The sequence below is a fragment of the Tachysurus vachellii genome, chromosome 9 (assembly GCF_030014155.1).
Source record: "Tachysurus vachellii isolate PV-2020 chromosome 9, HZAU_Pvac_v1, whole genome shotgun sequence".
In the NCBI taxonomy this organism is placed as follows: domain Eukaryota; kingdom Metazoa; phylum Chordata; class Actinopteri; order Siluriformes; family Bagridae; genus Tachysurus; species Tachysurus vachellii.
This window is the reverse complement of record NC_083468.1, coordinates 15,706,016-15,721,650: the sequence shown is the minus strand read 5'-3', so window position 1 is coordinate 15,721,650 and position 15,635 is coordinate 15,706,016. Positions and strand designations below refer to the sequence as shown.

The following is a 15,635-nucleotide window of genomic DNA, read 5'->3' as shown; positions in this document are numbered from 1 at the left end:
CAGGCTCCGGAGTTGGAAGGCAGTTATCTCAGTAAAGAACTCAGTCAAGACATATATAAAGGGAAAAGCTGATTTTTATTTGGTAAGGTATTGCATTACACCTAAATCCAGCAGCAGTTTTATATGCAGTGCTGGAACCTGACCTCTTCTAAAACTAGTGAGCTAATGGAGAAAGGCACTCATGGTGTCGGAACTGACATATTCTGTACTTAATCCTAAAATGATGAGCTCACAGGTGATACAGTAAAAACCATTAGTGAGAAAGGTTAAATAAGTGTTAATAGCTGATATTATGTATGCATGGTTATTATTGTAGTTATGCTTATGGTATTTCTGTAACTAGAAATTTTACCCTTCAAACAACAAGAAATGTTTTTTAAGATTATGTGTATTAATATATTAGAATAATCTCCAAATTCTTCTCGCAACTAAAGAGCCTATGTGTCAATGGTGAGGTGAGGGCATGGGCTGCACTGAGCTCTGTATCTAACAGGAGGAAGAACGCTTCAAACGTGCTTGAACACAGTGATACAGTTCTAAAGTGTATACATATAAATGTATCGCTCCAATGATTCCTTAACACAGAATAAACAGAAAATCAAAAATACACGCTAATGTATCCACCCTGATGTACTGTAAAAAGTGGGACCGTTCAAATGGCAAAGTAAATGTGATTGCCTAAGTGATGAGAATATATAAGACAAATACCCACCAAACTGGTATTTGTCAGAATACAGGTGCGACGTATAATGTGCAATCACAGTTTCTTGTGTCCACAAGCGTCTGGCCATATAATTAAAATGGAAGACGAAGTGCGCGTGAAATTAAGGTCGGGAATTTACAAAATCCGAAGAAAAGAAGGTAAATCTGCAAAATCTAATGTTTGGGAACGGTTCTCAGAAATTGTTGCAGCAGGAGACAACAGCAGTATCGGCTACGTTAAGTGCAACTCGTGTGAAAAAATATACAAACACGAGAGCCACAAAACGGGTACTTCCAGCATGTCAAGGCATATTTGTGAAGGGTCTAAGAAAAAGGACGACACGTCTCAAAATATTACCGCTTTTCTCAAAAGTAAAGTACCAGCACATGTCAAGTCCGAGGTTACAGACGCTTGTGTTGAATTGTGCTGTCAAGATCTGCGGCCCTTCGACATAGTATCTGGAGATGGATTTCATACCGTAGCCCAGTGTCTAATTAACATTGGTTCACGTTACGGACGTGTGGATGCCAGCAGTGTACTCCCTCACAGACAAACTGTTTGCGACAGAGCCAAAGCAACCACGACAGAAAAAAAAGAAATCCTCTCAAAGAGCATAAGTAAAGCTCTGGATTATGGCATAGCTATTACCACTGACATGTGGACTGATGAGTTCAACAAACGGGCATACACGGCGTTTACTGGTCACTTCATTAATGACGACTGGAAATTGGAGAGCCGTGTCATAACCACAGCTGAATTTGATTCTACTCTCAAAAAGACAGCGCACAACATCCACGACCAAATCATTAAGGAGCTGCATGACTTTGGTATTGACCCTGCTCGCTTATCAAAAGTAATGTTTGTAACTGACCAGGGCGCAAACATAAAAGCTGCTCTTCGCAGCTACAAGTGGATGCCCTGCACAGCCCATGTCATTAACATCGTTCTCAAACACACGTTTGATATAAAAGAGAACACACCAACATACATGCGTGACGTGAGTGATACCATTGAGAAGTGCAAAAGCCTCGTGAGATACCTGAAAAAATCCGAGACTGTGGTACAGCTCCCACACACTGTGGCGCAGGAATGCGAAACCCGATGGAATAGTAAAGTTGCGATGATGCAGTCAGTCAGTAAACAGTACCGTGAAATCCAACAGGCCTTGAAGGAGAAAGATCAGCTCCACAGAATTGATGGCATTCAGCTGGATGTGTTGAACACAGTTACTGAGTTTTTGTTGCCTTTTAAAACTGCGAGTGAAGAGATGGAGGGTGAAAAGTATCCAACTATTCAACTGGTCGTGCTTTGGTTTTTTAAACTGAAGAAACACTGCGAGCCCCAATACGGTGATCCGGAGTACATGGTTTATATTCGGGCACTGGCAACGCAGCTGCTAAACGAGAAAATGTCCATCAGCGTCACCCACAAGCTTGGAACGTTTTTTTGTCCCCGTTTTAAGTCCCTGAAGATGTTTCAAGCGGAGGAAAGAAACGCCGTGTACGACCAGGCCAGAAGACTTGTCAGGGAATTTAACTGTATGCTAACACCTCCAGCAAGTGTCCCGGCGACGGAGCCAGAGGCAACGCCTCGAGGTGAGTAGCACCAGCGAATAGGGCTATAGGCTTGGGTCTTACGTTATAGCTACAGTGGTCTAATGTAGGCATATGTGTAAAATATTAAATATTGTTATATTTTACTTTTTAGTTGACGAAGCCGAGAGAGTCAAAAGAAAAAGAGATGAGTTTAGTGAATGGGAGGATGGAAGTGAAGAATTTGCCGAGAGAGACGAGGTTCAGCGCTACATTGAGGGTCAGTTCTTCTGGGACGGAGAGGAAATTCTAAGCTTCTGGCAGTCGCAGTCAACCGCCTTTCCCGTGCTTGCCAAAGTCTCAAAAATGATTCTCTGTATCCCAGCCACAAGCGCATCAAGCGAGCGCACATTCAGCTGTGCTGGCCGGGTGCTCGAGGCTAGGCGAAATAGATTAAATCCGGGTACAGTGGATGCAATTCTTTTTTTGCACAGTGAACGTAAAAACGCTAAATGAACATTTCCGTGTGTTAAATAAAACAAAAGTTCAATGTTTATGTAGCATAGGCTGTAAACTGTATGTCTATAAAAATCTGAAAGAGATTTTGTTTGAGCCTTTTTCTGTTTTAAAATAGGCTACTGTAATTTGTCAGACCTATTCATAGGTCTTCTATAGAGATAATTACAAACGATGCTTTGTAAATGTCGAAAATGTTTATATTTTGGTGTTAATATGACCATGCTGCTTTCTATAGTGAAATAAAACCTGCTTTCATTTACATTACAATGCGTCTATTTAATGGTCGCGGGTGCGGGGCGGGACGGGTTGTAAAAATAAAAACAGTGGCGCGGGGCGGGCTGGGGCGGGCCAATAATTTCATAAAAGCGGGACCCGCGGTTTGGAAAAAAACCCGACCCGCGCATCACTAGTGTACAACAGCCCAAAATGTACACAGGGTTTCTCTACGTGTTTCTGTGCCTCTCTAATCTTCCAAACTGAGAGCAGTCTTTTATTCACCCACTTGGCTTGCAGAGAACATGAAAGGCATGCAACTCGAGAGTTGTGAAAGATAATCTGAGTGATATATGGGGTGTATGGTGATCAGAGTGGGTGTGTGGCCAGCTCCTGAATCATGTAGCTCATATTAAACTGTGAGTAAACAGGTGTCTGGAGGGTCACCATATAGTATTACACGTAGAAATACATTATTATACCATGATTTGGTTTAGACTGTGTAGTAAATGTGAACATAGTGTACTATTGTGTAAATGTTTATGTAATACATATACACTTTGTACAGTAGATTAGTAATATGACTGAGCTAGCTACATGTCTGATTGTGCTAAATATACAAAGCACTTACAGGAATCAAAATACAAGACAAAATAATCCAAGAAAACTAAGAAAATATATGCACGCACACACACAAACACAAACACACACACCCCTACCCGCTTCTGTCTGCTCTCAGCGGCTGCTAGCTGTGCAGACATTCTCTCCTGCATCTTGCGGCAGTGGGCCATGACGGCCTCAAGTACGGTGATGGGACTGGCGCTGACAGGCCGGCAATCTTTGTGCCCTGCCCCAGACTCAAAGTCCCTCTGCAGGGCCAGGAATGGGTCGGTCATGCTGAAATGACTATAACGCTCCTGCAGGAACACCTCCTTCCTCCGAGCCTGAAGAGGGAGACATAGGCAGAAAGAGAGGAAGAGAGAGAAAGGTTAATATACACACCTTTTATACCCACTTTTTACTTTTTATGTATTATGAGATGTAGGGTGCTACTTAAAACACAATTAATATTTTAAACACAAATACTTAGACAAACACACATTGCAGGTCAGCACTTCTCCAGACGGGATCCATTAAGTGCATTGTCCAGTTAGACTCTGTGTAACCAGCAGCTGATCTGCTTAGCAGGAAAGGCACAGGCCAGCTCTCACTTTCCAGCGCTAGCACGGTTTCTCAGCAACTGTTCTTTTTATTTGACCTGATTTTTCATTCACATTATCATAATCAATACGTGAAAATGTGCATAAGAACGAGAACAACTGTATCAGGCAATATTTCTTGCACACCAAGTATTTCATGCGCACAAAATTTCTTGCCCCATATTGGGCATGAGTGCTCTTGGGCTTACTTTAAATCAATATTGTAACTATTGTATCGTATACTGTGCAAAACTTACTGCACATTACGGCCTTTTGTCTTATGAGTGTTCTGACAAATCAAAGATATACATCATCTGATTTCATTTGGTCTACAGGCAATAAAAAAGAAAAGAAAAAAAAAGAAATACATACAGCTTGTCATGTCATATCAAGTTTTGACCACCGTGTATTGGCCAAATCAGTGCCAATAGTATATAGATCCAGATGACTACATACTCAGGGCAGAAAGAAGAGCGTGGCCTAGCCTGAGAGTGGGAAGCATAGAACTAAGACATACATGAATACCCAAGGTTACTGCCTGCTAAGTGCAGCTACCTCACCAAAGAAGGACAAGACTCAACAGCAAATGTGCACTTGTGCTTACACTCTTTTTTCTCTCTCTGCTTGAACAGTCTCTCTCTCTCTCTCTTTCTCTCTCTCTTTTCCATTAGACTAGTTTTTCTATTAAAGACTGTGTGTTTCTTTGTCAAGATGCAAGGTCTTATTATGCTTTCATGTGCAGTGTCCACATTTATGGACAGTCAATTTATGGATTTTGTTATATTTTAGGAAAATGTAAGATTAATCACCTTCATTTCCTTACTAAAGCATTGATGTATACATGCGTAAAGATCTGTATCGCTCAAGATTATTATATTTATTAACTCTCAACATTAATAAAATGACCTTATGTAAAACAACAATCCTAAACTATGAAAATATGTTATGTACAGTAATGAGATTTACAAATTTCTTTTGTCTTCAACATTAAATATTTAAGCCCTGAATGTTTTAAACATTTGATCATTTCAGGCAGACTGTTGTAAAAGGAAGTTGGTGGGAAAAATCAGAGAGAACCTCTGAGTAAAGCCACCACTAATTTAAATTAAGAGGAGCCCAATGAAGTGGTTTTTAGACATCTTACATCTTAGGAACGTCCCTTAATCACATCTTGCTAAGAGATGCATCAGGCACCATAATTCAAAAGAACATATAGCAATACTTGTATATTAAATTCCTTAATTTTGCAAGCCAAGACTAAAAGAAGTGTCTAAACAAATACAAAGTATTGCTGGTTACAGCAACAGGCTATCAGCAAATTCTGAAAGTGCTAATGTTCTACTGTTACTTTTACCATCAACTGCAAAGGTACAAGTAAACATTAAAACACACAGACACAGAGGCAGTCAGTAAAAGTAAACAGATGGAGAGCAAGTGCAAAATGCATGTGTGGCTGTGATATACAGGACTCGGCACTTTAAGAACCGTAGCCATCTGCTGCTTTTCACTGGGCTTTTGCCTTTCCACACAAATCCCTTTTCTAATCAGTGTCTCTACTTCCTCTTGTCCTACTCCTTATAATTCACCACAGAGCTTGCATGTCACAAGCTGCTTGTCTCTGCATACTGAAATTACTGCCTCTGTGAGTTTGGTTATGAGCAATGAAGTAGGTCTTTACAAACAGCAATCAATGTGTTTGTTTACAGAAAGCTTCTCGTGCTTGGGTAATGCTAATTATAAACCTAACCAGGTCATCCTTATTTCACTGATTGAAATCACAAAACCACCTCCAACATGAATTAGAATCTGTGCTGGTTCTTTTCTGTGGCAGCTTTAAAGCCTTGTGTACTGTATTGAGAGAAATGCCAAAGTTTGTCTTTGTTTTTTCAAATTTAAATGAACATGTATCAGGTAATCAGAGGACAGCTCTCTGCAAAACACTTGAACCTTGACTGAAAATGTACTTAAAAATTTAGTCTTGTCTCTTGTTAATCAAGTTTGATGAAATTGCAAATACCAAGTATAGCTTGCATTTGCAATTGCTATACAGTACTAAAGGGTTTTAGGGCTTGAAAAAGCTCAAAGCAACATCAAATGCTCTTCTCAAAATGCTCCTCAGATGTGCTACTTTGGTTATCTGACATACTGGTGGCTGCAGAGTAGACAGAGGGGGCAGGAGTGCCAGTGCTGGGCTTCCTCTTAGGTCACACACTCTCACTGGGACCCCACGAGTAGCCTGATTTTACCCAAGTAGCATTCAGGCCTGTGTTATTATTAGCATTAACCTTTATAGGCATGCACTGGCAGGACTGATGATTCAGGCAATCTGCCAAAGAGACACAGAGCACAGAGAGAAAAGCTCCCAGGGTGTAAAAACTATACTACTTAATAAATAGCAGTATCTGAAATTGTTCCTAGATTTGAAAACATTACCGACATCGACTGTCTGGGGGTTAAACTAGTCCAGGCAAGATGCAATTAAATGCAAGCCACTGCTTTTAAAAACACCATGTAGGATTTGCATGCAGCTCTTGATATGAAATAGATAATTAGCTTTATTGTTCCCAGCATTGGATGGATACAGAAGCCCTCTCTACAGATATTTCAGCCAGTATTAAAGCTTGTTAAAGGTTTGTTAAGATAGGAAAGGGGGGTGAAATGACCAATGGAGAAACCTGAGACACCAGACCCACAGGGTGCAACTTTATCTTTCACTGCCAAAGATTCCGGTCATGAGTATCTGTCCATACATTCTGGACCATATGCAACTGAAAATCTGACCTACAGATGAGAAATCTCTTTCTTTTGCCACATTTAAGAGTTCACTTGTGCATGTGGGCAACAGAAGGAGCAGATGGGATAAAGGAAAAGGTGACTTCACTTAAATATCATGCCAAGAGAAAGAGCAGCTGGAATGTAGTTTATGCTGTAGACCCTGAGAAGGACATTAACTAGAGTAAAAGACTGAGCCAAACACTGATGGAAATATCTCTTATTTCTGTTAAAGTAAGAGTCCTCAGACATTTCCCTTGGTTAAGAAATGAGTTAGCCCTTTGTGTGCCTGTGAGTGTTTTTTTGTGCTATCTCTGTGCATGTGTGTCCTCAGTCCCTCACAAGGACTCTTTCAATTAGTTCACACAGCTCGCTTTGTGAGCCAAAGACTTCCACAGATCCTGTCGCTTAACCTAAATGTGCACTGTGAGTCAAACAGACTGACAAAAAATGAGAGCAAAGGAATACATAACAGAATGAGTAATGTATTACTGAAAAAGAAAGCAATATGTGAAATCTAGTGCAGGAAATTGTTCAATCTAAACACTGACTAAAATATATTTCACTCTACTGAGTTAGCTGTCTAGTTTATTGCTTACAAAAAATACTCATTGGGACGTTCAGTTTCCTGCTTCGTCTGGTGAATGTGCTGAGGTCTAAAAATTATGTAATTCTGACTTGCTAATTAGGATGTAATTTTCCTTGCCGATTAGGAAGTGACTTTTCAAACCTGTACCAATTCCACTTCCCTGAAATGATATTTAAACCAGTCCTCTGCAAAGTGTTGTCTGTTTATTTTATCAAATCTAAGTGTGGTGTGTTTGGGTGCAGACTGCCATGTTTGTTATGGCTTAAACTTTAATATCTACAAATATTTACAGACAGACAGACAGACAGTCAGACAGACAGACAGACAGACAGACAGTCAGACAGACAGACAGACAGACAGACCGATATAGATAGAGCACTAGGCTGCTTCATTATGTATACTTATATGAATATCACTCAAAATATCATATTCCTTGTAAAGGCTTTTAGAATATGCTGAGCAGTGGGTAAGAAAACAGACCAGAGAGGTGAGCAGATTATCTGTGAAAATATAGTGGAAGTTGTAGCGTGCACATGGCCAGGGCAAGGAAATGAGGGAATGACGGAAACAGAGGCCTTCAGGGGGAAAGGGAAGGTTCCAACCCAAGCAAGTCCCACAGTCCTTTGAGACTTCCTCCCACTCGATGATGCCATCTGTTATTCATTCTACCCCAATACAGTCAGTCTGTTGAGCACTTGTTTCACCGACCTTCTCTGTTAGAACTACACTGTTTCCAAATCACCAGCATCTGAGAGCAATCACTCTACCATTACTGCCTGAACACCAGCACTGACCAAAGGAGTAAGGAGCTATGAACCCAGCATGAATATCAAATTAAAGGTTTAGGATATCACCTCCAAGATTTGCCTGTGAGAAGGAATAAAATGGGACGGGGTGATCAATATCATGAGCAGTGAGCAAACTGGCCTTCAGCACATCCTGAAATCAACAACGTCAAATTAAGGTTAATCGGTCCACCAGTATAATATTAAGAAACATGTAACATGGTATAAATATAGTAAAATGTACTGTCAAACATGGTTGTAAGTTGATACCAGTTTTAGCTCAGCAGAATCCAAAGAATCCTTATTATTTCAAGCTTAATTGCATCCCAAGTTGTCCTCTTTTATTCAGCCTACTAAAATGTGTTAGTCCAAATACTGCTCCTATTACGCTATGTTCATACATAAAGCAACTCATAGAGACAACGCGACCAGAGATCATTCATCACCAACCGTTGTTGACTTGATGTGGGTGTGTCCAGTGATGCAACAAAATTGATAAAGGTTTAACTTTTTGCAAATAAGGAACGACCTGGTACAGCAACTACAAATGGGAGTGAAGACGTGATCCGTGGCAAAGAGCACACACACTGTCTCGCCTACATCTCATATGAGAATGAATCCTCAGAAATGTTTATTTTTAGCAGCAAGAAAACTGATTTGTTGTTAAGTGGAATGCTATTTGCTGCCCGCTGAAAATGTTATTACTATGGCAACCGTTAGTAGAAACACCTACTAGCAAATTTATAGCATAGCTACATGCAGCAATAAAATGTGTGAGCGTACTATAGCTGTACACCAAGGGAGATTTGTGTTTATTTTGTTGCACTGGATAATTTTTTTTTTTTTTTTTTGCATAATTGTAAGTGTGTGTATAATTAGACAATCTTTATTATATGATCTAATATGGAGAACATATTCTGTCTCTTGTAAAATTCTGGGATCAACTTATAGAGTGCTAGCAACAGCCTTATTAGACTGCAGTAATCACACAGTCTACAATTAGGGTTAGGGCAAGTCAAGTAGTGAATCACTTGGTCTCATCTGACTTTAGCAGCAACAGAGTCCTGCAAGAAGCATTACATAAGCAAACATAATGGCATTTACAACAGACAGACTAAAGCACCAGACCAAGCTATAGTGAAAAACCTCCACATCTTGTCAAAGGTATTGTTCCTGTAAACAGTCTCAAATAGGGGTTAAAAAAAGAATCCACACAGGAGAAGCACCAAGTTAAGATTATCCATTGACAAAGGTCTGCTAAGCAAACTGTAGGTAATTGTGAACACACACATGCACACACGCGCACACACACGCGCACACACGCGCACCCTGCAGCTAGCCCCAAAACAATCATTTTACAAGAAAGAGTACTGTCAGGAACAAGTTCCTAACCCTGCCCTATCCAAGACTCCAGGGAAAGTCTATTTCTAGCCATGTGATTATAGAAGGATATATATGGAAGACATGTGGTTTAATTATTTGTCCCTGCTTCACATGTAGAATTATTATTTTACAACAAACTATTGGGGGTTCACTGAGAAGGTTTCAGTGTATTTCCTGCTTTAGAGCGACAGCCACTGCTGCAAGGCTAAAACTGGCCCTGGATAATGATGCTGGTGGCCTATTTTAACGACTCTCTCAAATGAACTACATTTCAGTGTGGCACACCACGGAGCAGAGTAGTCTTAAAAATCGTTCTTACACACCAACTGCTCTACAGACACATACATAAACAGACTCAACACACAAGACGCCGGCCAGTACTTCAGAGCCGACAAGAGGTTTTGTTTCTCACAATTTACAACATGACTTGTTTGATATTTAAAAACCATTTACACCAAATAATGTCCAATATAATTTCAATATATTATGCTCTTGTACACACTAACACATAACATCACTCTATGTCAGCACCTCAAATTCATTAGATGCCTACAACACCATATTTGGTGCACAGGGACAGGAGCAAACCTATATATACATATTTCTAAGATTATATATTTCAAATGTGCATTAACACTAGGGTGATGTATTAATGCATAAAACGATAATTACACCTAACCCCTTATTTTCCAAATAATTCAGTCCGTTTGGAAAAAATCTGTTTACACTCTTAGCATTTTAAATACACATTTATTTTCACATTGTACATTCTATTCTATATGTACGTAAAAGTAACTTTACTACAATGAAACTACACCCATGAATGTTTTTATTATCAAGCACACAAGTAGAATTTAACAAAAACTCATAAATTATGTTTCCTACCACATAAGATGAGAAATGTGTAATTAAAAATAAATAGTGTATGTGTTAACAATATGAAATAAGATCGCATTTACTTATCCCTAATTGTACTAAATTCCATTTTCAACACCACTGTCAAAGTAAATGGAAAGTCAAGAAACAGAGAGTTTCTGTAATAGTACACTGAGACAAGAGTTTTTTCAACTTTCTCTAATATTCTACTCTATTGTAAATATTCTAATCCACTTCTACTTTTGTCATTTTACAAATAATCTTTGCCTACAGCAACAGGAAAACAACAGAGAGCTGCAAATGCAGATAATGGGAACAGTTTAACAGGAATAATGCCATTTTGATTATATGAGCCTATGGAACTCAGTATTTACCCCGTTTTAAAATGGATGCCGTGGTGGGCTGTGTATTATATTACAAAATAAAATAGTAGTCTCCTTAGGTCCTCTGTCTATTAACAGAAGCAGACACTGTCAATAATCAGTAGCTGTCACACAGGTACCTAACACCTACCTCTCTTTCCTCAAAAAAGCTTACATCTGTTTTTATGCCCAGTCCTGATCAAACGGTAAATGAGATTTGAGACTGGTGATCATTATATACTTGTAAACATGCTGTACTACTATACCATCCCCTGTTCCTTTAATGCAAAGGTCACAAAGATCTGCAGAACCAATTGGTGCAGCCCTGTTGCTATGCTAACATGCTGGACAGAGCCGTTAAAGAGCTAAACATAGTAGATCGCTATTAAAAGCTTTGGGAAGAATAATAGGCTAATGAAAACAAGCTTTCAAATAACATCCTGATAATATAACCAGAAGTCCAGGACACCACAGCAATAAAACATGACTGCTGTGAGTGGTTACTCGTTTAATGTCATGACATAAAATGGACTGTTGTTTTGTTTTGGACTTCACTGCAAGCTTCAAGGCACGAAACGCTTGCAGTCGCTGTTGCCACTGAGTTACAGTATCAGAGTGCATGGAAACTGGGTTCTTCAGAGTTTGGATCTTGCTGCATCTACAGTGAGATGAGAGCATGACTCTTCCCACGGCCATGCACAGAAAACAAAGCAGCCTCTATGGTATCATGCAGCAACAAAAGATGAAGTATAGTGCAGTGCACTCTGGGTTGTTGTCGGCAGAACTCTGTCTGCTCATACTGAGACACTCCTCAGATTATTTTCCTTCCACTGAAAGTAGGTTGGCTACACTTGTGAAGCGTTAAACTGAGCTAGGCAATATGGCCAAAAACACTTTGCAAAGTACTAAACCATTCTATACAGTGGTTGCCTTGAAATCTAAAAAAATCTAATAATGGTAACTGGTAAATGTTATAATGTATGCAGCGCTAGTTAGCTTGTTAAATGCTCTAATACAGTTTTTTCCTGTCTGTTCCATGTTTTTCAGTGTCAGTGTAGTGCTGTGTGTATTGTCCTGTGTGTCCAGCCAAACGACATATCCCTTAATGCAGAATACATAAATAACAATATAGTGATTTATTTGAGTAAAATCTTTACGCTGATTCATTCTCAAAGATAGGATAGCATTTGATTAAGTGACCAAAAAGGGTCAGATCAGTCAGAATTCATCAGAATTCAAATATTTAGTATTTACTGTGCTGAAACAGGGAATTAATAGAAATTGTTGAGTCTTGTCTCACTATAGAGCTTTCTGGGTCTCACTTATAATGAACATCTTACTTTAAATGTCAGTCACTTCAGTCAAAGTGATTTGCAGTCAGGAATCCTATTGAAAATACTACTGTTGCTTTTAAGGCTTTTATTATTCAGGTCAGTGGTTGGCATGCTATATAGAGGCAGAATCATATCTATACTAAAGGGCAATACTTAAAAAAGAGAGAGACCGATACAGGCAGGTAAACTGACACAAAACACTTTCCCCTCTCTACTTTCTGAGTGAATGAAAGCCTGAGGGTTTGCTTTATGAGAGAGCTGCTCGTGTGGAAACGTTGTGCTCCTGGAAAGGCTCTTTAAAGCAGAGAATTATGACAAATGGGATGAAGAGAAGGGAAGAGAAAAAATGAGTGGCGCAAAGCTTTGAAAACCTAATAACCTTGGCCTGCAAAATATGCACACTCCTGGATGTTCAATGGCTGATATAACATTCTCAAATAATCTACACCTACAGCAAAACTTTTCTTGGCCTGGGTGATTTAAATGGCCACTGTAATAATACAGAACAGTCACTTTTACAATAATGCAAAGCACAAGCAACATCTTTATAGCGTCAACCTGACACAAAAAATAAAAATAGCCATGCATAGCTCAAGGGCTAAATATGACCACTTGTACTCCCTATCTCTTGCTGTAATACACATGCACACAGCATTTATTTCTGAGTCTGTTTCCAGTTTGGCCTAGTGATGGCCCTGCCACCAGGTCATGTGGTAATCGCAGTCAACACATTCATAGCATGCTGAAAGGCTCAATCTGGACAGAGTAACAGCTGCACAGCAACACTGGTGCCTTGTTACTGATGAGCCATCAAAGAAACAGAGAGGAAATGACCAAATGCCTGAATCCACTTCATGCTTAAGCTTCCTCCTTCATGTCTTCAGAAACACTTTAATTACTGATTATATGCTGGAATAAAAATAAAAAATAAAATAAAACTTGTCATAAAGCTTTTGCAAATCTACATTTCAACTTTGTCACTGCTGTGCTACATTACTTGATAAATGTTAAAGCAAACTGATTGTTCAGTAATGGTAAAGTCTAAGCGGATACAGAGTTGATACTGGGCTGAAATGCTGTACTGCTGGTGGATTGAATTTGACATGTTTATCAGCCCAATACACAGATATATTTTACGCTGTGAGCAGGAGTAATGTTGACATGTCACAGATTTTGCACCTGAACATAGAACACACACTGTGTGCAAGAACGTGAACATCGTGACTCTTCCATGATGATCTGTGGAAGTTATCCAACCTGCTTCTACTGTACCATTCACATTACTATTGCTTAAGATAGACAGCAACAAACTCCTATATTTGTCCTTATTAGCATTTTGGTCAGTTGTCAACACCTGCAATGAAGAAACCCATCATACTCAGTACTGTTCACTTCACATGACATTTGTATCACTAAGCAAAGGCCACAAAAATGGTGCCCTATTATTTCCATGTGGCCCAAACTGATAACATTGATTGCCTTTGAAACCAAGCATGAAAAGGTCATAAAGCATGTGACTCAGCACCAATTTGTTTCATCTGCTGGTGAAAAGCGATACAGCAGTCAGCTCGCTAATTTATTACACAGATGAGGACCTCTTAATAATGCATGGTCCGGGTACTTTGAGGCACAAAAAAAAAAACTAATACTCCTTTAGATTCCCAAACTAAAGGAGTTGGATTTATTCTGTCAAATTAATCAGACCCATTTGATAGAACAAATGGTCATTTCAGTTTGTGATTGCTATGATCTAGGTATAAGGGATGAAGGACGAGGGAGAATTATAGAAATGGAATATCCACTGGGAAGAGCTGACTGGGAAGAGCCAAGGGAACAGGCAGAGGGAGTGCAATGGAAGGCAATGCAGAGAAAAAGTCAATGAAAGGGGGAATACAGAGAGCAGGAGAAAATAAGATTGACAGCTGATATGTTTTGCTTAAATATGAACAAAAAAAAGATGGAGAGAGATGCTCATCATTTCTGACCTTGATGTTGAAAATGTTACAAGTAACTTGACTTTTCATTCAACATGCTGAATGCAAACATGAACACAGGATCATAACAATTCTGGTGAAATTTGAGGTTTTTAATAGCTCTCTCTCTACTATTTCCCACCATACTCATGTTATCGACTATAAAACTATCCGGCCTGACATACACTGAGGAAATCCAAAATAAGATACAAAATCAAAAAACACTAACCAAATATAGACATATTTGTTTATCTTATATCTTGGTCATAGAAAGACTATAATAACTGGTCTAGTTCAATATGTCATATGCACCATTAACCAGCTTCTCTTATATTTTAGCATATAGTTCAACAGACCAAAACTTCAGGAAATCAGGAAAGCTATAACAGCAACAACAGACTGTTTTTAATGTGATTAACATGTCTGGATTGTATCTCTAGACACCCTAATGTACCCTTTTGCAAAGCCTGCATTAAAGTGGACTAAAAATCAGTCTCTTACATAAAACTCTATACGATTATTAGCAAGGACTGACCATGACAAAAAGGATGTAGCAGCCTTAAAGTTAACAATGGACAAGAGGTGCCTTATGTAGCATTATTGTAAATAGTTCAATTCTACCAATCAGAGTCCCACTGAAAGCTCATTGGATAGCATTATTGTTTAAGTAAAGTTATTCATCATTTGAAACAGGTTCGAGTTACAGATTAGATAAAGTTATAAACACGGTATCAACAAATGATCACATTCACACTACTTTACATACTACTTTACATTTAGTGACACCCACAAAACTAATTTTAATTAGTTAATTTAATTAAAATTTAATTTAATGAAGCTCAGCCCCTGCAGATACCACAGGTACAAAGATTCCCCTTTTTTATTACTGCTTTGGTCCTAACTGTATGACTAGTCTTAATTGTCTTAATTTATGGATATGCTTTTGATTGTTTTCATTCAAATCCTTAATATGAAATTACCTAATTTCACAAAATTTTCATTAAATGTGTACAAATGAAATTTTAACTTGATACTAGTATCAGTAAGTGTAACTCATGCCAATTATTGAGATGAATCCTTTAAAATGAGGTTCATATTAGTGAGTTTCCTCAAACTTGAGCATATTTGTTCATATCCAGCATCATATTAAAGTTGTTTAAATAATTCATCACATTAAAATGCAATTACAATAGATATGATATTACTGTCTCACCTAAATGGTTTGTTTCTTTATAACTAATTCAGCAGCTAGTTCTTAGTTTTCAGTACACTTTTCTTGTCAGTTTTGGCTGTCAAATCATAGCAAAATATCTTTTGATTCTTTTCTGGAAAAACAGAAGATAAAAGTCATGCCTGAATATATGTTGCTTAAATGATCAAATGAGCAGGGGGCAC

The 15,635-nt window shown here is 38.7% G+C and overlaps 1 protein-coding gene across 2 annotated transcripts in view; it reads right to left on the bottom strand.

Annotated features, from left to right (window-relative positions):
• cttnbp2 (cortactin binding protein 2) overlaps positions 1-15,635 on the bottom strand; it is a 39,114-nt gene that overhangs the window by 16,811 nt on the left and 6,668 nt on the right. The window contains exons 1-2 of one of the 2 annotated variants that reach the window (XM_060877895.1): positions 4,068-4,221; positions 3,687-3,911 (exon numbers count right to left, since the gene is read on the bottom strand). In XM_060877895.1, the coding sequence (XP_060733878.1) occupies positions 3,687-3,863 (177 nt within the window). In that variant the 5' untranslated portion in view covers positions 3,864-3,911; positions 4,068-4,221. Of the gene's footprint in view, positions 1-3,686; positions 3,912-4,067; positions 4,222-15,635 lie in introns of those variants that run through there. The other variant, XM_060877894.1, reaches the window with a different exon arrangement.